This window comes from Chionomys nivalis, chromosome 21 (assembly GCF_950005125.1).
Source record: "Chionomys nivalis chromosome 21, mChiNiv1.1, whole genome shotgun sequence".
Taxonomy (NCBI): Eukaryota; Metazoa; Chordata; class Mammalia; order Rodentia; family Cricetidae; genus Chionomys; species Chionomys nivalis.
In genome coordinates, this window is record NC_080106.1 from 32,896,771 (window position 1) to 32,922,418 (window position 25,648).

At 44.7% G+C, this 25,648-nt stretch overlaps 1 protein-coding gene across 2 annotated transcripts; it reads left to right on the forward strand.

Moving 5' to 3' along the window:
* Window positions 1-24,401, forward strand: LOC130863433 (liver carboxylesterase 1). 2 transcript variants are annotated; one of them, XM_057753389.1, is made up of 14 exons: window positions 1-231; window positions 2,932-3,139; window positions 4,414-4,558; window positions 6,209-6,342; window positions 7,637-7,790; window positions 9,581-9,685; window positions 10,362-10,466; window positions 13,080-13,118; window positions 14,488-14,628; window positions 16,285-16,365; window positions 17,303-17,450; window positions 20,463-20,594; window positions 21,565-21,637; window positions 24,003-24,401. In XM_057753389.1, the coding sequence occupies exons 1-14, from the start codon at window positions 177-179 to the stop codon at window positions 24,184-24,186; spliced, it is 1,704 nt and encodes a 567-aa protein (XP_057609372.1). In that variant the 5' UTR covers window positions 1-176; the 3' UTR covers window positions 24,187-24,401. The 2 variants fall into 2 exon arrangements, with proteins under 2 accessions (XP_057609372.1, XP_057609373.1); XM_057753390.1 differs by having other exon boundaries at window positions 2,935-3,139.
* The last annotated feature ends 1,247 nt before the right edge of the window (window positions 24,402-25,648 follow it).

The following is a 25,648-nucleotide window of genomic DNA, read 5'->3' on the forward strand; positions in this document are numbered from 1 at the left end:
AAGAGGTCCCACTAGAAACCCAGAGAGCTCTGGGTCAGGGATTTTCAACTGGTTTTCTCATGTAAATTGGCAGAGTGGGCAGGATTTCAGGGTCTGGTCTATAGCTGTGAGGCAGGATCAGTGTTTTCCTTCCAAGCACCAGACACCTCACTGGACCCTGAAGGTACTGTCCTTCCATGATGTGGCTCTGTGCTTTGGTCCTGATCTCTCTCACTGCTTGCCTGACTCAGGGTAAGTACCTTTGGGTGCCTATTCGAAATTCTTTGTCCTGAGCCTTGGCGAGTGCAGGCTCATTCAGGGAAATAAAAAACAGGTCCTGTGTCTTAGAGGTGTTTGCCCTCTGGATGTGGACAGAAAGAGTGAGTGAATCTAAGTTCAGTGATCTTGAGCTTTGTGTCCTTGAGTGAGGAACTTAGCTTGGCAGTGCCGGCTCCTTCCCCGTTGGGCTGCAGTGGGGGTGAAGTGAGGGACTGTGTCTGTGGCCTCCCCGTGGTGGTCGGTCTAGAAGAGGTACAGAAAAGGGGGGATTTAAAATAGAGTATGTCCATGGAAAGTTTCACGTGTAAAATCATCCAAGAGCTGCATTTGAAAAGACGATTTTTTTTCCTGAGAGTTCCCTGAAAAGGGGGTGTATCAAGGAATTAGGACAGAGGGGGAATTCTTGGCTGAGATATCGGGCGCTTAAAAGAAATCTCACACAGGCTCAGAACTGAGAGATAGACATTTATTTTAGGGGAAAACTTACAAATCCGGATTCTCTGCTTTGGATCTTGTTGGAGATCAGATCCAAAAAAGCCTAAAAAGCGAACCAGGACAAGGGGGGCGGAGAGCAGAAGGGGCGGGACGTGCTTAGGCGTCTGCGGAAAGAGTCAATGAGAACACGCCCCAGTAGGCGGGTAAACCTTCTTGCAGCCGAAATCACTGGTGTCAGTCTGAGACAGAACAGAAGCAGTTAGCAAGGGTCATTGTCATGGTTTACGTGGTTTACATGACAGAGAAGAGAGGAGTCAGGGGACAGAGGTGTAACCTTAACTAGTTGGGGCAGTTCCAGGGAACGTGGGGATTTAGAGACTGTGTCTATTTTAAGTGTACTAACTCTGTGTGATCAAGATGGGTTAGTGGAGGAACAGGTTAAAGGACCCAGATAAGTAGGTGGCTAGGGGTATGGTTCTGGGGTCGTTAGACCCTTGGGGTGACAATTTATCCCAGATGAGCAGGGCATCAGCAGTCAAAGCAACAGGTATGGGAAGCAGATCCGTGGTCCGTACAGTAGTAATGGGACCTCAGGACCCATCTGTGCATGGAGGGATACTGAGGCTGCCAGGGGAACGCGCTCATCCAAGGCCTCCTAGAATCATCCCTCACTCTATCTCCAGCTCCAGAATCTACAGCAGTGCTTCCCCATTAAGGGTGATTGCCTTGTTGAAATTTCTAGACTTCCTTTCTGTTTAGCTGTGTGACACTGTGAGAGGCTGGGATAGAGAATGAGGCAGAGTGAGAAAGGGTTCGAATTTGGAGAGGATCAGGTCTACGCTGCTAAATGCCCATACAAATCGAAATAACCACCTAAATTCTCTCTTCAGGAAGTTCATCCAGTCTGCTTGCAACTCCTGCTCCTTCATCTTTGCTATGGCTTTGGTAACTCCTACTTAGCAATGTTTTTTTTTTTTGTTTTTTGTTTTTCCAGGAGCATCTATACTTGTAGCACACAGTAGGTGATCAATATGTGCACATCCCACATTATTTAAGCAGCATCTATATTTTTGTTTGAACTTCCATCCCATCCATTCTATCTTCTACCCAGAGCCATTTAGATTCTTCCCACTTCATTCGGGTAGAAAATACTCATTGAGTTAGCATAGGCCACCCCTAGCTGTTTCTTCTGCCTTCTCCCTCTCCTCAGGACTCTTGCCGGTCCCTACCTCCCTTCCCCTTGGCGTTTCATCTGCCACCACCCTGGTAGGTGTTCTCACTCAGCTCCAGTTGTCCCTGGGCTTCACACTTGCTTCTTACAGTACACAAATGCACAGTGTGCACCCTCACTTTCATGCCGTGAACTTGACCTATCCCTCACTGACCTCCTTCCAGCACTGAAATTCCCGTGTCTGGGGGCATCTTTCTGCTCAGAGATCCTCCAACTGCTCCTGTCTTCTAGGAAGTCAGCAGCATGCCCTAGTTCTTCTGTCTTCTTTCTCTTTAGGCCCCATATCTATTCAGGAAGTAAGTCTACCTTAAAGTTCCCTATATTCATCTGCAGATCTCTGCAGATCTCTATCCCTAATTATAGAAGAACTTATTCTAGTAGAGACCTCTGGGTCATCATGCATAAAGCTATGAAATGGATGTTCTAGAACTCTGTTGTGTTCTCGATCCCATAGCTATTTGTATACTAAATAAAGCCCTCTGCTCAGGAATTCAGTGTCCTTCCTGATATGTATTCGATAATACAAGATTACTGTCTACTCCCCTTGGATTGCACCTGGTGGTATTCATATGCCATCTTCTCTTCCCAGAAATGGCCAGTGTTATGCTGTCTCTAGGTTGCTGCACCTAATGCTCATTTGTGCTTATACCTGTCCCTTTCCATCTTCCCACCTCTGCTGCAGGGCTGAGGCTCTCTATGATAAAACCAATAAGAAGGCCTCATTCCTTCTAATCTCTCCCTCCTATTCCTCTCCCAAGTTACCACCTTTTCCTTATGGGAGTTGTCTGTGGCCTGTCTTATGAGGTCAGTATCCGGAGATTATGCTCACCTTCCTCATTGCCTCATCCAGCATGCAGCTCATGTCTTCTTTATTTTACGTGAAACAAAGCCATAGCCAAGAGGATTGAGTGACTTATTCAAGGTCACATACCTAGAAAGTAACAAGCCTGCCTGGAGTCCAGGTCTGGCCTTTCTCTTCTGATGTGTCCTCATTTTCTCTTGTCCAGCAGGGCACCCATCCTCACCACCCATAGTGAACACTGTTCAAGGTAAAGTCCTGGGGAAGTATGTCAGCTTAGAAGGATTTGCACAGCCTGTGGCTGTCTTCCTGGGAGTCCCTTTTGCCAAGCCTCCTCTTGGCTTCCTGAGGTTTGCTCCACCACAGCCTGCAGAGTCCTGGAGCTTCGTGAAGAATGCCACCTCCTTCCCTCCTATGTAAGCCACTGGGGCCCTAATGGGGACATTGTCCTTGTAAATATAAGCAATATCTTTCCAACTGTCTTAGCTCCCTCTCTATTTGCCGTGTAGACACCATAACCTAGGCAAGTATAGGGGAAAAGGTATATTGGGGGCTTACAGTTTCAGCAGATGAGTCCATGAATGTCATGGCAGGGAACATGGTATCACTCCAGCAGGAATGGTGCTGGAGCAATAGCTGAATGCTCTTATCTTAAAACAACACTCAAGAGGCAGAGTTGGCAGAGCTAACTGGGAATGGTTTTGGCTCTTGAAACCTCAAGCCCAGCCCCAGAGATACACCTCCTCCAGCAAGGCTACATCTCCTAATCCTTCCCAGCAGTTTTGCTAACTGGGTACCAAGCGTTCAAATGTGTGAACCTATGGGGTCATTCTCATCTAAGCAACTACACTGGCTAACTGTCCTTGGGGTAGCTGTCTAACATCTGTGCCTTAGATTTCTATTCTATAAATGGGAATCATAACAGATGTCTGGGGTTGGTGTAGGCCTTAAATGATTTCTGTTAACAAAGAGTAAGTGTTTACATGCTGACAGGACCCATAATTACCATCAGTTCAATTCTGGATTGGACCTTTGAACTCTCTTACCAGGGCAGCCACAGTGATTTCTGGGCTATGAAAAGGGAAGAATATTAGCAAGCCAGGGCAGCAGGACCCTTAGCGTCAATACTTTTCCCTAGACCCAGAATTTTGAGTGTCTTTACCCAAGGGCACCCAGCATATTAGTGGTTGAAGCAGAACAAAGGTGTAGTTTTCCTAAGCTGTGTTATTCATAAAACACAGTTCCTGACCCATACAGAGTATGTTTGTCATTAGAAGTAGTATCATTGGTTGATGAAAGTGTCCCAGGGATTAGAAGGTATTTACCTGATGGAGTACTATGTCACCCTGTAACCCACTGTAGAAAGCCCAGTAGGGACTTAAACATGACAACAGTCCAGGCCATGCAGAAGATGTCATGATCACGGACAGGCCAGCATGTGAACTCTTCTCTCCTGGGCCTAGGATATAGCCAAAGGCTCTGGGAAGGGGACAGGTGTCGATTTTTTTTTTACTCTGCAGAATTGGAAAATGCTAGAGAATCCAGAGTTTCCTCCGGGAAGCATGTAGACCTTCTTACACACACATACCAGCTTCTTTAACAAACTCAAACCTCCAGGTGCAAGGTTGGGCCTCAGACAGCCTGCCCACCTTCCATCTGGTGGAACTTGGGTGTCTTCTATCCTTCCTAGGTGCTCCCAAGACCCAGAGGCAGGGAAGATGCTCGCAAAGCTCTTCACCAACAGAAAGGAGACCATTCCTCACGAGTTTTCTGAAGACTGTCTCTACCTGAACATTTATACCCCTGCCGACTTAACAAAGAGCAGCAGGCTGCCCGTAAGCATGGGGCCACTGGTCCAGACTTGTGGGGTCCAGCATTGGACTCTTCTTTGCCACTGGGAGAGAATGAGGGCATCTAAGGTCAAGGGCATTACAGTCCAGGCCTGAATCCAAACCTGTTTACCTCCAGAAAGGCATAGGTTTCTTTCCTCTCTGAGTGCATCAGACTCTGCAGGAGGTTGCCCTGCACCCGAGATTTCCATCTTATTCTTCCAAGCTCTCTCACACTAACAAGGACAGTGATAAAAATTCTTAGTTGCACTGGAGTGAGAACGTGATCCCAGAGCAGCTAAGATATAATTTCAATAAACTGAAGCTTAAAAAAACACCTTAATTAAAAAAAATTCTATGTGATAGTTCACATGAAAGAAACTGATATTCTGGTGGAGGAAGCTCGGGCACACAGTTGGCAGACAGGGCAATAGCATGGGCCTTTGGACCTTTAAATTAAAAAAACAAACAAACAAATCTGTGCTGTTTGATAAGGAGTACCAAAGGTAGCTGGAATGTCACCTTTTGATTCACAGTACCTGTGATAACTTACACAGTACCTGTGACAGAGGTGTGAGGGGAGGAGCTGCGGGCAGCCTCTTTTGCCTTTTGTCAGTAATCCTGGGCTTTATTGCAGGTCTCTGTTATCAGTTACTGCCTTTGGCACAGGCAGAGGATGCCGTGAGTCAGCGTTTCCCACAGAAATGAAGGGCCTGAGATGGGGCAGGCTGCCATTTGCTGGCCGGTGGTTGGGAAAGGGGCTTTGGGAAGAGGCAATTCCTGGGGTGTAACAAGCCGAATGCCAATACCCTGCCAGTCTCCACGGACAGGAGTAAGGAGAAGAGACTTTGAGATTCTGGCAGACAAAGTGCTTTCTTTTCTTAGCTGATGCGTGGGGAATTAGTCTCTATTTCATATAGAAGCAACTTAGTGCAACTAAGTCCGCTTAGTGCAACTCTTGGTTCATAGTACACATTATGATTTCTTTTAAACAAATAGGATTTTGTACTTCTCTGCTCTGTAGGTTAAATCACACACACACACACACACAAATTGCAAACTTTTGCATCCTTTTAACTTCAAGTGTTATCGGTCTTTGGTACACAGTGGTTTCTTAAGTAATGTTAGCCAGAGGAAGCAGCAGTGAGCTGGACTAAGCAGCGTGGGAGGATTCGGGCATATGGAGGAGACACTGTAGAAGCAGGACCACTAGGCTAGTGTGTTTCTCATCGTGCAATCAGTTCCCTGCAGAGAAGTTAAATTTACCATTGAAAGGTTAGTGACATTAGATGGAGAGTCAGTCCAAGGGCTGCTTCTTGCTTATTTTCAGTTGGTTGAACACCCCAGGCATGAGGTCATGGGGTTGTGGGGAGGACATGATGTCCTTGGTCCATGCTCTTTGCATGATGGTTTTCTCAACTTGAAATCGCTAAAGGATGGAAATGAGGAGAAAGATGGGGACACTTAGTGTCAAGGCATTTTAGGCTGATCTCAGAGAGGTGGAAAGGAGAGTGCTTATTGCAGTCTTTCTGGACACTAGTGTGTTTGGGGTGACATCCTTGAGTCACAGTCTAGATGCAGGCAATCAAACCAGATGACTTCTGAAGTCTTTGTAATTCTGCTGCCTATGACCAGTGTGATTATCTTATTGTCTAGGTGATGGTGTGGATCCATGGAGGTGGACTGGTGATCGATGGAGCATCAACCTATGATGGACTGCCCCTTGCTGTCCATGAAAATGTGGTTGTTGTCGTTATTCAGTTTCGCCTGGGCATCTGGGGATTCTTCAGGTGATATATTTTCACAAGTCCTATTGTTGCCAAATGTTAATACAGCATAGATCAGGACTCCCATACTGAACCCTTGGTGGGCAAACTATGTACAAACCCTAGGGATCAGTACAAGGCCTTGTTACAACCTTAGTCTAAGTCCCTTATGTCAAGCCTGATATTGTTTCAACTATCTACTGTTATAAACAGCTATTTTAATGCTATCGTTGTCCTGCACAGGGCCAGAGTGTTCTGGAAGACTGATTAAGTAATTGTTTCTCTACAGCATGCTTCTGTGTTACACAGATGTCCTTGTCAAGGCCCACAGCCCCCATTCTGACTGCATCTCACACCAGATACATTTGCACTTTTTTCCTCCTGTGACCCTGAGGTCTTTGTATCCACTGTGCCTCCGAACTGCTGTTCTCTTCTTCAGAGGCACAAACACATGCCCTGATTTGCTCTCTGTTGCTATGTTAGAACACTGACCAAAAGCAGCTTGGGGGAAGAAAGGACTTATTTGGTTTATGCTTCCAGGTCCTAGTTTCTCCCTGAGGGAAGTCAGAGCAGGAAATTAAGCAGAAACTGAAACAGAAGCCAGGAGGGATGCTGATTCCCCACTTTCTACATCCTCATCCTCAGCCATCTTTCTTATGTAAACCAGACCTACCTGACTAGGGATGGTGCCATCCATTGTGGGCTGGGCTCTCCTACATAAATCATCAGTCACAACAACCTCACAGACATAGCCACAGGCTGATCTGATCTGGGACATTCTTACATTCATCCGTTAAGGTTTCCTCTTCCCAGGCGGTTCTGGACTGTGTTAAGTTGGCAGCAAGAACCAGCGCAACTCATTTACATGGTTTATTCAGGTTTCCCATAAGTGATGCTGCCTCAATGACATCTTTCCTCGTTGTGCAATCTAAAGTGCCACCCTTCAGCTCGACTGCTGTATTCTCTTCACCCAATTATGTTTTTCCACTATCTGTTGTCATAGTCTGTTTCCATCTGCTGGCCTGTGGTATACAGTAAGAGTCAGTGTAGTCAGATGTTTTATGAGTTTTGTTTTCAGATGAATTGCACATTTTAAACCCTGGTTTGTATGCACGGTGACTTCTGATCACCTGGTTTCTGGACAGTGAGTGTAAATCCCCACTCTGAACGTTGCTGTAGGGATGAACAGCAGGTGAATACTCTTGTCAGAGGTGTGAGGATGGCTTTTTCTCAGAAGCCTCACATAGAGTCCCAATCTCTCTCTAGCCCTTAGAGCACAGTTATGACGTTTCTAAATCTACCCACTATTGTCTTACAGCACAGGAGATGAACACAGTCGGGGGAACTGGGGTCACTTGGACCAGGTAGCTGCACTGCGCTGGATCCAGGACAACATTGCCAACTTTGGGGGCAACCCAGGCTCTGTGACCATCTTTGGAGAGTCAGCAGGAGGTGCGAGTGTCTCTGTTCTTGTAAGTGTCCCGGATACCAGGCCTCATGTCCAGACTTGATGTCTGCTGAGGAGATATCTCTTACGGACCAGTCAGTCCGGCCTTGGCACTTTTGCTCTCATAACCTGGACTCAGGTTGACTCCACTTATCAGTCAGCATCAGATAGTGGCTGGCTAAAGATTAAACTTTCCTCAGCTCCTAGGGAACTCAGAGTTCAGCTCTGTGCCATGGGCCATAAAAAGCACCAGTTGTACACTGCACCATGCCACATCTCCACTTCTGACTTATTTAGATTCTCTTTGTTAATTAGACTAACATTGGGGTTGGTTTCTCTTAAGAAGTGTTGGGTATAAACTCCAAATAGGAAGGGGGAAGGCATGAGTGGAATTATTTGATTAAAGCCTGGGTCTGCACAGTGAAAGGACTCGGGCACCCAGCAGCCTAGGTCTGCACAGTGAGGGACTTGGGCACCCAGCAGCCTGGGTCTGCACAGTGAAGGGACCCGGGCACCCAGCAGCCTGGGTCTACACAGGGAAGGGACCCAGGCACCCAGCAGCCTGGGTCTACCCAGGGAAGGGACCGGGGCACCCAGCAGCCTGGCTCTGCACAGTGAGGGACCCAGGCACCTAGCAGCCTGGGTCAGCACAGTGAAGAGACTTGGGCACCCAGCAGCCTGGGTCTGCACAGTGAGGGACTCGGGCACCCAGCAGCCTGGGTCTGCATAGTGAGGGACCCTGGCACCCAGTAGCCTGGGTCTACACAGCGAAGGGACCCGGGCACCCAGCAGCCTGGGTCTGCACAGGGAAGGGACCCGGGCACCCAGCAGCCTGGGTCTACACAGTGAAGAGACTTGGGCACCCAGCAGCCTGGGTCTGCACAGGGAAGGGACCCGGGCACCCAGCAGTCTGGGACTACATAGTGAAGGGACTCTGGCCCTCAGAAGAAGCAGGCCTGTCTTCAGATGGTCTTTCCATGCTCAGGAGGAAAGGTGGCAGTCTCTGGGACTGAATTATATGGTAGAAAGTGACACATAAAACTGGAGGGCATTGAGGGGAGCAATGGAAAGCACTGGTGACTTCTAAGACCACCCTAGCTCACTCTGAGTTGAACAGAGAACCACCCCACCACTGCATTTTCAAATACACTAATTTCATATTTTTGATTGTCAAATGAAGCTGGGTGATGGTGCATATCTATAATCCTGTCACTCAGAAAGCTGAGGATTAAAGGCCACAAGATGAAGGTCAACCTCAACTAAAGAACTAATCTTGCCCATTCTGGGCTATTTGGCAACAAGTGTTTCCTTAAGTGGGAAGCAGTCTTTTGTATCTTTTTTTAGAAGTGCGAAGTATTACAAAGTGAAAATAAAACATTATTTACCCAATCACATTATACCCTTGGACTATTTATAATTTTAATATTACAAATAATAGGAGAACACTTATTTTTTATGAGCCTCTGTGATCACTTTTCTTGGGATAAATTCTTAGTAATATAATTCTGAAGCAGAATTTGTGACTAAGAATTGTCAAATTGTCTTTCCAGTGGTTTGATTGTAGAGAAAGGCTCTTGACATGTTCTTTTTGTTTGGTTCTTGTTTTTGGACTCTTTCTTCACTGTGTTATGTGTCTTTTTGGAGGAGGTGGTTCCAGGGTGACCCTAGGAACAGGATACTTTTATGCCCACAGAGCACCATGGTCCCTAGATGAATGGCCATGGCAGCAGAGCAGATGGGCAGAACCCTAAAGAATAAGCCAATCTCAGATCACTCCTTTGTGTGCAAACCCCCTTCTTCTCTTCTTCCTGCCAGGTGGTGTCCCCGCTGGCCAAGAACCTCTTCCACAGGGCCATCTCTCAGAGCAGTGTCGTCTTCAATCCTTGCCTGTATGGGAGGGATGCCAGGCCCATGGCTAAGGTAGGAGCTGCCTAGGACAGCTACTGCACCCTTTAGTCTACCGCCTTGGGTCCTTAGCAGTCTTTCTTGCTGCAAGATTCAGCTGAGGCTCTCAAGGGATGCCTGAATAAGAATGAATAAACAGGAAGGGCTGGTTTATTACCCACATCTAAGCTGCATTCTTTACTTATTAAAGGTTCCATGTTGAGTACATTATTCAGGCTTCCAACAATTCTGCATACATTTTAGTGTATTGGAGTCCTGTGCATGTCACATCTAATCACCATCCTGATCTGATGGAAAGTGAAACACAGGGGGATTGAATGAATGGTCTGGCAAGTGATAAAGGTGAGGCTAAAATCAGGCAGTGAAATTCTTGATTTTTAAATCTTTAACTTCCAACAGCTTCTTAAGAGGCTTCTTATTCTTACAATATCCCTCATCCTTTAGTGGTCCTGGAAATGGACATTGGGCCCATTTTTATCAGAACAGGTAACAGAGACATAGATATTGTGTAACCAGCTCTAACCATGTCTAGTCAGCAATAGAGGTTACTCTGGTACCCAGCGCCCACACTTGTTCCTTTAGACTACTTTCAGCAACCCTCTACCATCTTCAGAAGTCAGGCACGGGCTAGAAGCCACAGTCTACATGGAGGGAGCCAAAGGATGTGCTCTTGACCCCTGCTCTCTTATAGAAAGTGGCTGCTCTTGCTGGCTGTAAAACCACCACCTCAGCTGCCATGGTTCACTGCCTGCGCCAGAAGACAGAGGATGAGCTCTTGGAAGTCACACTGAAAATGGTAAGTGTGCCCATACTTATGTCCCCACCCTATGATCTTGGCCAAAGGCTTGATTCATTCAGATGTCTTCTGAAATAGCTTATCCCTTCTCAGGACAGTGTCAATATTGTGATGTGAATTGGTTCTCACTGCCTCCTTAACAGGAAATACATGTAAAAAATAAATAAATAAATATTTTTTTTATAAATAAATAAATTTAAAAGTGCTCAGTAAGAACATTATAGGAAATTCCATGACCATCCTTCAGCTTATCAAAGCGTAATATCATGGTATTCTTATTTTCAGGTATATTTTAAATTATACTTCTATACCTAATCACCAAAGTGAATTAGGGGTGGTGAGGGCATGAAATACCAGGCTTCTAAGGCAAATGTCACATACAATCTAGGACTACCTGTCCTGGAAGGTATCACCCACAGTGGGCTGGGCCCTCCCACATCAATCATTAATCAAGAAAATCTCCCAAAGACATGTCCACAGGCCAATGAAACGAAGGCCATTCTATAATTGAGATTCCCCCATCTTAGGTGACTCTAGTTTGTGTGAAGCTGACAAAAATTTTCCAGCACAATATTTTCCCAGCTTTCTACTGTCTATTCATTCATCCTTTAACCAATTTTATTAATTATTTTTCATTAATCTAGTAGAGATCCATCTAAAATGTTTAATTCTTCTATTTTCAATCTATCTCATCTCTATTACCCATGTGACCAAATTGTATCTATGTGCCTTCATGCAGACCTTCAAAACCATGGTCTGTAGGATTCCTCTAGAGGCCACAGAAGACAGAAGCTCTCTGGCACTGTGTTGTTTCTGCTTGTTCATGGACTGAGCCAATGCAAACATAGGGCTTTCACTGTCAGGCTTAGGTTAGGTGTTACAAGAATTAAGAGAAGGCTATTGTTTAATACTCAGAGAAAAGGCAACTATTTCAGCCACTCTCCATATGACACAGGGGACTCAGCTTGCACAGGAATGGCTGGTGACTTTGAAGAAACCAAGAGAACCCCATATCCAAGAATACGCTACAAGTTTTAGGATCTTGTAGGAGTACTTCCATGATCATCTATTGGTCCCAGCATGCATGCACACATACTTGTATGCGTGAGCATGCACGTACATACATCATACTCGTGGACTGTGGGACTCCAATGCACAATGGAGGCATTGTAGCGATTGTTTCCCCTATGCAGGGGAACCCAGTTAGTTAGAGTGTAGTGATGCAATCACTGTCAACCTTACAATAAAGAAAAGCATGGGTTACAATGAGTTATAGTAATCTTGGAAGTGTACGTTTTCTGAGCCCAGGTGAGAATGTTCTTCAGTGTCCCCTGAACAGGAAAATGAATGCTTTGTAAAAGACTCCTTCAGCAATTGAAATGTTCTGGGACAAATGGTCTAGCCTGGGCTATGTCTAAATGTTCTGAAAATACTTGGGAATGCACCACCTTTATTACTCAGTTTTCTGTTCTTTTCTTTTTCCAGAATTTCAGAGTCATACCCTATCTGTTTAGAAGGCATTTTTCCTTAATTTAAAAGATAGACTTACTGTAAACTCAGGTGGACTAACATGGTTCATCCAAGATTTCTGACTTACATGGAAGTAAACTGTAGTGGAGGGGCAGGCTAGGTGCCCAGACACGTGGGAAGACATGGTGCTGCTTTAAACCACACAAGGGACATGTGGATTGTAGCTGAGAAGTGAAGGGTTAAGATGGGGTTGTAATCTGCAATCTTCTTTACCTGTCCCTCATACCTGAGATCATGTGTAGTTGCCTGAATTCATGAAGCAGGAATGAGGAAAGAGGGACAGTGGTGGAGGGTCTTCTAGGTATGCCTCCTACCACCATCTTGACCTAATTCCACTGCTCTGCAGAGGAGACACTGGGGTATTGTCACCAGTGAGAGGAGTTGAGGTGAAGAGCACAGCAATTGGAAGCAGGCATCCTTTCCAGAGTTCCTAAGACCCTGAGTAGGTCCCAAAGTCTGTCCCTTTGCTGCCACTAACCCATCATTTGGATCCTCCCTGTGACCATGCCCTGAGGACCCTGACCTTGTTTCAAATCTGTTTCTATGATAAAATAGCATGAGGAAGCAATTCCCCTAGGGAGAAAGGGTTTATTTTAGCTCACAATTCCTGGTTATAGTCCATCATTGTGGGGAAATCACCATGGCAGTTGATTGAAGGAGCTAGTCACATCCCATCCTCAGTCGGGAACCGAGGTGAATGAACGCATACATGCTCTCTTGCTTGCTTGTGCTAAGTTATACAGTCCTATACAGGGCTACCTGCCTGGGAAATGGTACCCCCTACAGTAGTCTGGATCTTTCTACACCAATTAAATTTCTTAAGACACTTTATTAAAGACAAACCCACATCCCAACTCAACGTAGAGTCTATCCCATTGAAACTCTCCCCACGAGTGATTTTAGGTGGTACCAAGTTGACAATTAGAGCTGACCATTAGAGACTTAAGATAAGGTTCTTTTGATCTTGGGCCTAGCCAAGGAAAACTCTGAAGAAAGAACCTAATGCTTCTAAGGCCAAGCTCTAAATATCAGCTTTGGACAAGGAAGTTTTCTTACCCAATTTCTCTGTCTTTGTTTCCACAGAAATTTGCTACTGTTGACTTGGTTGGAGACCCCAGAGAGGTAAGGGGCTTTGATTTCTGAATTACAGATACTGAATCTTATAATTAAGGACTAATACTCATATGTAGAACAGTACTATTATCTGTGTCTGCAAGGCTGAGGTCCAGAGACTTGTGATGGTAACATGATCAGGAGGACCAGGGGCAGGATCAGGATGATCTATTTCCCAGGCCAGTGTTCCCACTCAGCAACTCAGTGTCCCCCAGAGTCACCTGCGCCCCTCTAAGTGACATTTCCTGCTTTTATAATGATCCTATAGAGTACGATGCACCAGAACCTTTCATGTTCCAGAGACAGATGGCTGAGAAGCCCTGGAGCCATCAATAGGGAGTACAGGTCCCCTGAAAGGACACAGGGATGATACACTGTAAAGGAGGAGACTCTGATCTCAGAGGGTCCCATACTCTTTCCACCAGCCTGGAAACTCCAACTTTGCTTTTCTTCTCATCCCTCCTGCTCTCCTAGCCCCCAGCACTGGCCAGGAGACTAGTTCTGCAGTATCTCCAGTCATGGGTAGTTGACTAGGTTTACAGCTATGACCTCTACAGCCATGGGTAGTTGACTAGGTTTACAGCTATGACCTCTAAAGCCATGGGTAGTTTATTAGGTTTACAGCTATGACCTCTACAGCCATGGGTAGTTGACTAGGTTTACAGCTATGACCTCTACAGCCATGGGTAGTTGACTAGATTTGCAGTACTAAGCGTGGTTTTCTCAAGCCATATCCAGGCTTGTGGGGTATGGAGAGATAAGATGCTGTGGTGAGGCAGTTAAAATTTTCTTAAACTAGCATACAAAATATTAAGTTTATTATGGTGTTTTCAAACAAAATAATTAATTAATATGAATTAAATTTGCTTTTAAACAATTTTGAATTCTGTACATGTGTGCGATACATACTAACCACTTTTACCTCCAACCTCTCTAAAACCTACCAGTTCCCTTTGTTCTCACTAATCTCTCTCTTACATTCATAACTGCTTATTTCATTTTGCAACCCAGTTAGATTATCCAGGGCTATCTGTGTGATCATGGGTTTGGTGGGTTCAGCAGGTTGCATACAAGACACTGGCTCCTCATCACTAGAGTCTATTAATAGTCAATAATGCAGGGGTAAAGGACAGGACCCTTCTTCCTTGACTTTCTGTTGATAGGGCCTACCTTGTATGGGTCCAGTGCAGGTTATAGATTATTAATAGAAAATGCTGTCTAGAGAAGGTGGTTTCACAAGCCTTCACTCTGTCTTCCAATATTACACACTTCCTGCCACTTCTTCCAGAATGTTCCCGGAGCCTTGGCAAGTGTGGTATACATATCTCACTCAGGCCTAGGAAGGACAGTCACAGATACTATATTTCCATTTTCCCAGAGCTATCCCTTCCTGCCCACCGTGATTGATGGAGTGTTGCTGCCAAAGTCACCAGAAGAGATCCTGGCCGAGAAGAGTTTCAACACTGTCCCCTACATGGTGGGCATCACCAAGCACGAGTTTGGCTGGCTCATTCCAATGGTGAGAACAAATGACCTCTTATACAGGTGTGCTCACAATCACAGCCATGAACCCCCTGCTGCTCAAATGCCTTCTTTTCACTTCAGTGTTCTTTGAAACCAGAACATATGTCCCCATTGTCATGAGTGAGTATTTCCATGGCAGTATCACCCAGAAAGCCCATCTATCCTATGGGAACCTTAGTCCTGGAAACTCCTCTTCCCAAACACTACCTTTCCTTGAAAAGTTTTGAAATTCATAAGCTGGAAGGGCCAGAAATAATAGCTGTGCTGATGGAACAACAGAGGACATCTATGAAGGAGAAGACGCTGGAGGGCAGGGGTCAGGCTGGGGCTCAGCAGCTTCCACCTTAGAGTTGAACTCTCAGGTCCTGGGAGATCTCCACAGGGACTCTAAAGGGCCTCAATTGCCTAGAGTCAGAGAGAAGTCATTGGGTTAGTTCTGAAGTCCAAGCAAGACTGACTCTTTAATATGTCGAAGAAAAGGTCAGACTCAAAGAAATCCAACTGGGTACTTTCAGCTTACTTTTGGTAGTATGACTGAAATATGAAAAAGAGAAGGTGTCCCTGACTCTGATATCTAGAGAGGTTTCAAGGTTGGGAGCTCAAGGAGTGATGTGAGCATTGAGTCTGGCACAAGGCTATTGAGTTCAGTTCATGCTCTCTCCTTAGGACTGAAAGTTGAAGTAAAACTCTCACCAAAGTGAGTTCGCTGTCCTCCACAGTAGCCACAGTAGAATTCGAGTATCATCACCCCAGATGTTTACATTTCCAAAACCTTTCAAATGTCAAGCAATTTTTTTCTCAACTCTCAAGAAAGTCATTCTTGAAGAAATTATTAGATTGCAGGACAGAGAAAGGACTGATAACCATAAGAGTTTTAACTCTCCAAGAGAGGTCTCAGGGGCGAATCTGCCTATCACTGAGTGCAGGCTGAAACATAGAGTAACTTCCACTGACTGTCCTGAGCTGGTGTCATGCTAGGGCACGGCCGTTAGCTGCTAGAGTAGAGTCGAGTCTCTGACTGCAGATGTTTGAACAAGGTATGGACACACCAATGGCACTATAACTACTCTGGAGAAGAGCTTCAGGGATAATAAAAAGTGTACAGTCACAGGGCTGGCTTTGGCTTCTTCAGTCACCTGAACTGTGGGCAAACACACATACACACACACACACACACGTATTGAAGTATTTATAAACAGATAGATATAAAATATGTTCCTTACAAAGAAGATATTTTAATATGTATGTATATAAATGTGTACTATATTAATATAGACATTATATAATAAATGCACATAGAACATATATCATATATATACAGTATGTGGCTATATAATATGTTTAATATAAATATAAATAAGATGTTATATAATATGCATTCATGTTTATATTCATATTGTATATGATACATATTATATTTTACACATTATATACACACAGCCACATACACCCATGCACACACACACACACAAAACAACACACACCTTAGTACTGCTCATTTGTTTCATTGTTTACTTATTCAAACATGAACCCTCATATCAATTAAGACCCAGGAGAGAAGTTTCTTTCTGTATTGATTTGATTGTTTGGCTGTTTTGATTCTTGCCATTTTCTCATAATTCATGACTGTTCACAAACATTTCTTTAACAGTTTCAAGGCATCCCACTCTCTGAAGACAAGCTGGATCAGAAGACAGCTGCTTTCCTCCTGTGGCAAGCCTACTCCATTCTAGTAAGTGTTGAGGGAATCATGGAAATTGGCTGAGAAACAAAGAAGTCTGTATATTTTCCCTGAAACACACACTTACTCAGTGGCTGGAAAGGCCTAGGAGTGGGGCTCAGCTCCAGATTGCTGTTTTTCCCATGTTAAAGTGAAGAAACTCACATTTGTGAGTTGCAGCCCAACCCCTCCGCAGTGGTGACTGCAGACAAGTTCCCCCCCCCAAAAAATTAAAGATAGTAAACCAAATAAGGTGAAGGCAGGGATTAGTGGCATAAGACTTACGTAGGTGCTATGAGGCTCTATAGAGAAGGGGACACCACTGGTGATTGCGGAATTTGTGTTCTCTGCACATCTGATACACAGGGTGCTGTTATCTGCAGGCCCCTTGGTGTCTGTGAAGCTACAAAGAAGCTATATAGCTCCAAGACTTATGACTTGTATCTTTTCTATTCCATTTCCCAGGAATATTATATTTTGAAGTTAACTTATTGGATACCAAAAGTGTCTTTCTTCAGAGAACAAGGAAAGACAACAAAACTTGCTTTTTCTTAAGGACGCAGGGTGGTATATGTGTGCGTGAAGAGAAAGGCACTCTTCATTCAGAACAGAGCTGGAGAAATCACCCACTGGACAGCAGCCCTCAAGCCATTGGGTGGCTTCAGTCACATGGATGGACTTTACCCACTGAAGCCAGTGGGATAATAATGATATATTGCTGAGATGCTTAACCTCCAAAGTTAAAATCTATTAAAACCAAATGACTCACCTAGAGAAGTCCTATTAGTCTTCCCTGGGCCACACCCTCCTTGAAAAGTTGCCTTCTTACCCACTCACCACCCAAACTAGGAGAATTTGGTCCTGAACTCAAGTGGCTCAGGAGCCATGGCAACCACCTCCGGAGGCCCCATTGCAGCAGGTTAGGTGGTCACTTTCCGTTCCATTTCAGAACGTCTCTGAGAATCTGATTCCTGCTGCCACTGAGATGTATCTAGGAAGGACGGATGACCCCATGGAAAAGAAGAGCCTGTTCCTGGACTTGATGGCAGATGTCATGTTTGGTGTTCCGTCTGTGATTGTGGCCCGTAGTCACAGAGGTGAGTCTGGAGAAAGGAGTAAGACCATGAACTCGCCAGACAGACCTCTAGCCTCTGCCTTTCATCATAAAAAGATATGAAATCTGCGGAGGGTCAGGTCTTGAAGGTCAGTTCCCTATGGCCTGTGAGGTTTCGTATTGCTTCTGCCAGTAAGGGCCTGGGAGAAAAAGGTTCAAATGCAATTTAATCTAAGAGGTGATGCCAGCACACACTCTAGAGAGATGAGGAAGTGACCTGGAGACCAACCTGATGAATGGCCCTCTGAGCCATCTTTATAGCCCCACGGATTATTCTTTTAATATGTTGTTGAATCATATTTGGTTAAATATCATTGGAGATTTTGAGGTCTATGATCATGAAAGATATTGAACTGTAATTTTATTTACCTGTAGTGTCTCTGCCCTATGTTAGCATCAAGCGAATGATACTCTCAGTAAAAGAATTTTACAGATATTTGAGAAGAGTCTAAGGATTAATACCACAAGCTCTTCCCTTTACTTTGTTGTTCTGTTTATCAGTGAAATTGTAATAATCTGATTTTTTTATTGATGGGGGACTTCTAATTACTGATCCTGTCTCCTTATTCCACACTGATCTGTTCAGATTGACCATTTCTTCTTGTTTCTGTCACCATTTTGGCTTATTAGGGCAGTTGTTTACCTGTTTTAGTCATCCGTCAGCTGGCCAGGGGCGCTTTGGTCTGTCCAGATATTAATCCAGGAGAGATTCTTCAAGCACCGGTCTCTAGCAGCTCTGGTGTTTGGCAGCCTTGACTGTGGGTGTAGGCAGGTGGGGTCAAGCAGTGGGCAGCCTCTCACGTTACAGGCATGCCTGCTGGGAAACAACACGGCACACATGCCGTCCTTAGTCCTGCAAGCGGTTCAGCTCCTGTCTAGGCACAGGAAGCCTGGTCTCCCCAGTCCTTTGCTGCTGTCATTGAAGCTTCTGCAAAAGCAGAAAGTTGGTGGGGATAGGCATCGAAATTCCTCAGTTTTTAGCAGCAACCGGTGTTGCAGCTCTTGTGTGGGCCCATGAGTGTAAAGTTCCTTACCCCATAATACTGGTCAATGTCACAGCTCTGGCTCTGGACCCAGGGTCTGAAACCCTTGGCCTAAAGGACTTGATATCTTTTGTAAAAATCATCTGTCAGCCAGGGTCTGCAGTCTTCCTTTTCTAGCACCTTACTGTCTATTTCCCTCCTCGACCCAGGTTCCCCGCCATCTCCTGCTATCTCTCCTTCCACTGTCTTCCTGGCCTGGCTGTTCTCAAGCTGTTCAGCTGTTTCCACTTCAGCAGCTCAGCCTGTCAACACCTCTACTGCCGGTGCCTTTGCTATGGCTCTCCATTGTCACTTTCTTTGCACTACAGTGCTGCCTGAATGACTGAATTAGGCAAGAGAAGAACTCTTCAAAGTCTCACACTAGAGCTAATGTTTCAGTACTGGAGGAGGGAGTATATGCGAGCATTTCTCAGCCCTATCACCAAGTAAGCGTGTAAAGCCTGCTTGCGTCCAGAGAAAGGCTATTTGCATCTTGGGTCTTCCCCACTAGTCGCAGCGGCCATCTGCTAGATGGCCAAGAGAACTGCTGCTCCTCTGACCTGGGTGGACATGGCCTTAGGATCATCTAGAGTTCACCAGTGCTGTGACAGCAAATGTCCAGGACAAGCTATTTCAAACTGCCTTGGCGATGCTGAACCCTCAGTAGCCCCTGCTCTCGGTTTTCTTCACTGTTCGTCTCAAGGAATCTGTGGAGTATTTGAGTAGGTTGATGATGACTTAAGGGTTGTTTAGCTGGCTGATTGACAGTCCTTTAGCCTAAGGATGCCAGTACCACAAAAGGGACCCCAACAGTTATATTAGAGAGTCAAGATGCTCCCCTTTCTCCATACTTGCTTATTGACAGGAAAACTGATGGGAGGAGGGCTCACAATAGCCAACAGAACATATCATTGACACTGATGATGGTTGTAACCCTCTTAAACACTTTCCCACCACACTAGTTCATGGAAGTCCCCTTAAATGACACAATTCTTTCCGTTATCCAATTCTTGTGCATCTGTTTGTCTGTAGTGGTCTCTTTTGATGCCGGGATGGTTCAACAAACATATTCTACCACATCTGTTGAACATGGTTCAACAAATCAACGAACCTAATCCACCGCTTAAATAGACTAAAAAGCAGAAACCACATGATCATCTCATTAGACACACACACACAAAAAAAGCCTTTTACAAAATTAACCATCCATTCATGATTCCCAGAAAGAATAGGAATACCAGGGAACATGCATCAAAATGATAAAGGCAGTATTCAGGAAGCCCACAGCGAATATCATTCTAAATAGTGAGAAATTCAAAGCATTCCCATTATAGGCTTATATAGGGATCCTTAACTGAGAGCCACGCCCTAGCTCCTGGGATTTTCAGCTGTAAAACCCACCAGAAACCACTCTCCTGCCATCAGGAACTCACGAGGATCTCATGCTCAGAGCAGCTTAGGCACAGAAAAACAAGTTGTTTACTCTGTTCACTCCAGCAGGCAAAAGGCAGCGCCCAACAATGGTGATCTTACACTTGGGCCAAGCACACAGATGGATATAAAGCATGAAACCTCCAGTTTCTCCATAGATTTTGAAAATTTAATTATCCTAATTTTCAGAGAGGCAGCCTAGGTTTTCTTTATCCTGCTCTACAGGGCTAAGAAAACCCTAAGGATGCTCAAAGGCATCTGGAGAAAAGACAGCCGTGTGGTTCTAGACTGTCCTCGAGCCAAGGCACAGCTACATTATCATTAAAACACATCCGTGTATTTATTGCATGCAGGGATTGCATTCATTGTTCATTCAATAAACACCTGTTCAAATTCTAATTCCACATCAACCAGCTGTGCAGCTCTAAACAAGTCACTCTTAAAACTATGTTTATCTCCTCTGTAGATGAGGCATGTATTCAACTACAGAGCCTAAGGAGTATCTGGAAATGTGACCTGTGCATGAATCCATGTCTCCACAGATGCCGGAGCCCCTACCTACATGTATGAGTTTCAGTATCGGCCAAGCTTTGTATCAGACATGAGACCCAAGTCTTTGATAGGAGACCATGGTGATGATCTCTTCTCAGTATGGGGAGCCCCGTTTTTAAAAGGTATCTTTGTTGGCTATGATGTTGGTGGTCTGAATCCTGGGTTTGGGTCTTGGTTTGATGGCCTTAAGTGAGTTTCTCCTTTTAAACTGACTTGTATGATACTCTGAAGCAGAGCTCAGCTATAAGACAGATTCCATTTAACACACATGAAAGATTGTGTTTGCACATCTCCATCCATAGTCCTCCTCAGAATCCTGACTTGTGACACATGAAAAGATCTGATGGTCCATATACGCCCTGCGTAGGGCAAAAATGGCATGGTTTGATTTTCCTCCTGTGAGAACATTGGATCAGGACAGGAAATTTGAAATTTTGCTAACCTTAACAAGGCCTATTTAGTTTCTTTCTATCTGGCTATCTATATATCTAAAACACATCATATATTTATATAACTCATATTATATGATAAGGGACGCTTTCACAAAGGTCCCCAATACCTTTTTCTCAGCAGCTGTGTGTAACTAGTGATCTCTTAAAATACACCACTGTCTCTGGGAGTGTCCAAGCTGTATGGATCCTTAAGCCCTTGGCAATTCTGATCATTTCAGAATATGTGAATAAGAGAATAAGAGAGTGATAACATATCTAAAGGCCACCAACCCGGCTAAGTCAGAGGTAACTATCATCATTGACATTGTACACCAAGAGGAAAGCGGCAGGCAGCTGAACATGGAAGATAAAGGCAGAGAGCTTACAGAATAAAGACATCTGAACTTTAAAAGTGTGGGCCTTCTCAAGCAAGATTGTCATAAAAGTTAGATTTGACTCCATAAGTATGTGATAAGGGCCAAGGCTCTTCATCTCTCCCACCTGACCACACTTAGTTTCCGAGATTAGAAGAGATCAGATGCACTGAGGGCAGTATGGCCAGACAAAAGATTGTATTTCTTACAGTTTCCCTGTGCTGCTCTTGCTCTGTCTTGTAACCCAAGTCTTAAATAGTTAAAGCATCTTCCTTTTTCCTCCACAGGGGGCTCCTCAGAAGAGGAGATCAACTTCAGCAAGATGGTGATGAAATTCTGGGCCAACTTTGCTCGGAATGGGTGAGGTTTGATATATGGAGTGAAGACTCATAGATTTTGGGAAAGAGTGTTTTCTAATGCTCAAGTAATCAACCCCTTTGCCCTATGATCTCTTACAACGAAATCTTAGTCAGTTTTGTAGGTGTGACGATATCTGTGAGATAGTTCAGTTTGAAAGATGAATTGTGAAATTTGGCTCACAGACCAGAGGTTTCAATTCTTGGGCACTTGGCTACTCCCTCTGGTCCTGTGTCAATACAGATATTATGCTGGTAAATAGGGTAGATCAAAGGTCCATGCATCCTGTTGATTAGAAAGTAGACATAAAGGATAGAGCCAAGATTCCAATATACTCCTCATGGGCACTTCCCAGTGACCAACTTCCTTCAACTGGGGGATGCTCTTAAATTTTCCATCAACTCCCAGTAGCACCATCAGATGGAAATTAAGGCACATATGTTCTTGGAGGAATATTTAAGCTCTAAATATCTAATATTATAATCTGTGACCTGCAGAGGCTCATGCCCATCACACAATCTTAATATTTCCAACACTAATTAGAAGTCCAAGCCAATGACTTCCTCAGGCTCACAGGAACTCTTAGTTTTGAGTTTCCATTGCAATAAAGCAGTAACATTTCCAAGATCCAGTGACAAAGTCCACACATTCCTGTCACATGGAAGATAAGGAGAGTGCCACTGAGGGATTGTACCAAAGCAAGTCCATACTACAAGAGGCAAATCGTAACTGCTGAAGCGTCTAGAGGTCTGTTGGTAGATGCAGGCTCTGAATTCTGGGGAAACTTCTCCTCTGTGGTCTTGCTGTCTGCACCTCCAGGACCTCTCTGGGACTGGCTGATCTTACGGTCCGAACATTTCCTAGGCAAATGTTCCTGGCCCTGCCAGTTCTAATTTTTTAGGGTCTCTATAGCAACATCAGCTTCACCCTCAAAATGTCATGTAACATTCTCTCAGTGTTGCTAGCAGGGGCTGAAGGCCTCCCACACACTTGCTGGCCTCCCAGACTTTCATTGAAACGAGGTAGAAGCCTTGATGGCTCTATTAGTCTTCTATTCTGCATGCTTACAGAGCAAGCACCACATAGACAATGCCGAAATGCAATTCTGGTCTGAGATTTGTCAGGGATCAATGAAACAGAGCTGTAGCAGCTTCCAAGTCTCTGAATGGGGAAAATAAATTCAAGAGAATCAGTTCCTTAGGTCACTTTGTGAGGCAGGAGGTGGGAGCAGGAATCCCTAGTGCTGTCTTCTCAAAACAAAACTATTCTTCAAAACTATTTTATATTGAAAGCCTGAAATGGGCTGATTTGTGGCTTCCTAAGTCTTCCTTAAAGTAATTTCCTTTTCTTCTTATACAAAATAGACTTGATTCTAGAACACTAATTCACTGAGCAGCAGAACTGTCCTTGTACCCAACTTTAAGCATGCTCCTTGTTTGGAAAAAGTCAGGATTTCAAACCTTTATGCTGTGATTTCTGACCCTAAACCTTAGTGTAAACAGATTACAATCAGCAGAAAGTACTATTGCTGCTGCCTGCAGGCTGTACTCCCTAAAGTTTCTCCTGCTAGTTAAATAGTGCATGAACTTTGAACTCAGGCATCATAAAATTTCAGGGAGTGGACAAAATATAGATAATTTCATTTCGACAAAGGAACATGGGTGGCTTCTAATATGGTTCCTTACAGAGACCTTATTCCCACGTGAGTGATCGGAAGATTGACTTCTCTGTCCTTCCATTAGCTCCCTTTGGTCTCTCCTCTAAGCCTCACTAACTGTATTCTAGGCATTTTGCGGTACATTCACCAAACATTTCCAAACTCTTTACGAACCAACTAAAATGTCTTCTAAACTGTATCACCGGATTAGTTAGATAATGCCCCACATCTCAGTAACAATTTCATGTATTAGCTTTTGACCAACTCCAAGGATGAAAGTTTATTTTGGATTCTGAGTTATGCTTGGACTTTTTGTTTGGGGTCAGTGATGAGGCAGAATATCATAGTAGGGACAGGTTTGTATAAAAAGCTCCTGTCTCTAAACAGAAAGGAAGTAGAAAGATAAAGGAATAGAGTCTGAGCACTCCTCAAGACATGGTCTTCAGAGACCTGATTCCTCCAACCAGGCACCACTTCTTAATATTTCCACTTATGCCCAGCTTGGTATCAGCCTGTATCACATGATGAAAATTTAGTATCCAAACCACAGTGTGAATGTTCTTAAAATGAACAGGCTCTCCCAGATGGGTTATAGAGACCTGTCCATCTGTGGAAGGTTACTGCTTTCTTGGCAGAGATAAGCCATGGTAGCCTTGCACATGGGGAGAGCACAGTTGATTTGGTGACTTTCTCTTTTTATACTGTTCACAGGAACCCTAATGGGGAAGGGCTGCCCCATTGGCCACAATATGACCAGAAGGAAGGGTACCTGCAGATTGGAGTCCCAACACAGGCAGCTCATGGGCTGAAAGACAAGGAAGTGGCCTTTTGGACTGAGCTCAGGGCCAAGGAGGCTGCAGAGAGGTCGACCCAGAGGAAACACGTTGAGCTCTGATCAGGAGGCCCAGTCTGGTGAGAGCCTGGAGCCAGAAAAAGGGGTATTCCACATAGACATTTTGCTTGTCAGTTTGTTGTTTGCTCTACAAAACAAGGCATCTGACTGTTGAGTGTGTAAACTCTTTGATACATTGTACAAATAGAAGAGGGAGATGATGGTGTTGTACTCTCGTTTAATTTTTTCCTAAAACAGTAAAAATCATAACTATGTAAATCAAACAGAGTCTGTGTCCTTGACTCAAGATGAAAGTGTGTGTCTGAGAGGGAAGGTGGAGAAGAGATCCAAGGTCCTGCGATGTCATCTCCACAGGCGGTGGGTAGGTGACTGACTGTCCTAAATCACACTGAGTCACAGATGAGATGTTATTGGACCACTTGTTCCTAGGTAAACATGAACAAAGGCCCACTCACTCCAGAGAGTGGAGGAATGGCAGGTCAAAAGAATAATTCCACACAAGTCTAGCCTGGATAACTAATGAGTTTATCAGCCTTCCTTGTGTGAGTGAGGGGGTCTCATACCAGTGTACTGAGAGAGTAGCTGCATCATGAAAATCCTCCCTGAGCATGGTTGACAACTACCGGAGCTGTTGAGATGGAATCCTACCCTCAGCTAACAGTCCACTCTGTATTTCCTCTAGCACACTGGGAGATGACACAGCTGGAGGAGAATAATATGCAACAGGGGTGGGATGGCAAAGGGAGTGAGCAGACTCTGCTGAGGATCACCTGTGCTGAAGCATCTCCAGCTGGATGCCATACTGGTTGTGGGGCAATTCACAGGAGTATAGTCAACCTATCAGTAGCCACACCCCCTAAAGGAACAGACACTCCCTACCCTAGCAATCAGAAACTTTCCAAAGGGTCTAAGCTAGTGGTGGGGGCTTGTGGCTCCTCCCCTCCATGCTGGAATGTTGACTGGCTTGATCTCCTGCAGGCAGCCACAACTGCTGTGATGTCTGGAATGCTTTGGTCCTGTCATGGCAAGAAGACATGATTTTGCTCCAATTCCCTCTGACCCCTAGCTCTACAACCCTCCTCCCCTCTTCCACAATGACCCCTGAGTTTTGGGAGAGGACGGCACAGACGCTCTATTTGTGCCTGAGTACCTCACAGACGAATGCTCTCTTTACATTGCACTTGTTGTTGGGACCTGGAATCAGTTCCCAGCAGCCACACAGAGACAAGAACCTGTAACTTCAGTTCCAGAGAATCCACATCCTCTTCTGGTCTCCACAGGCACAGCAGACACATGATGCACAGAACAGCATTCAGACAAAAACCTTATAGATACAAAATAAAATTGAACAACACTCAAAGAAAAGATATACATTTAGAAGGCAGTTTGATATTATTTCCATTTATCAGGTATTAGTAATAGGATCACCCTCAGTACCTATGAGCTCCCCAATCATGGGTTTTTGGTCAGATTTAGAGTAGCAGGTACGAGTTTCCTCCTGTGC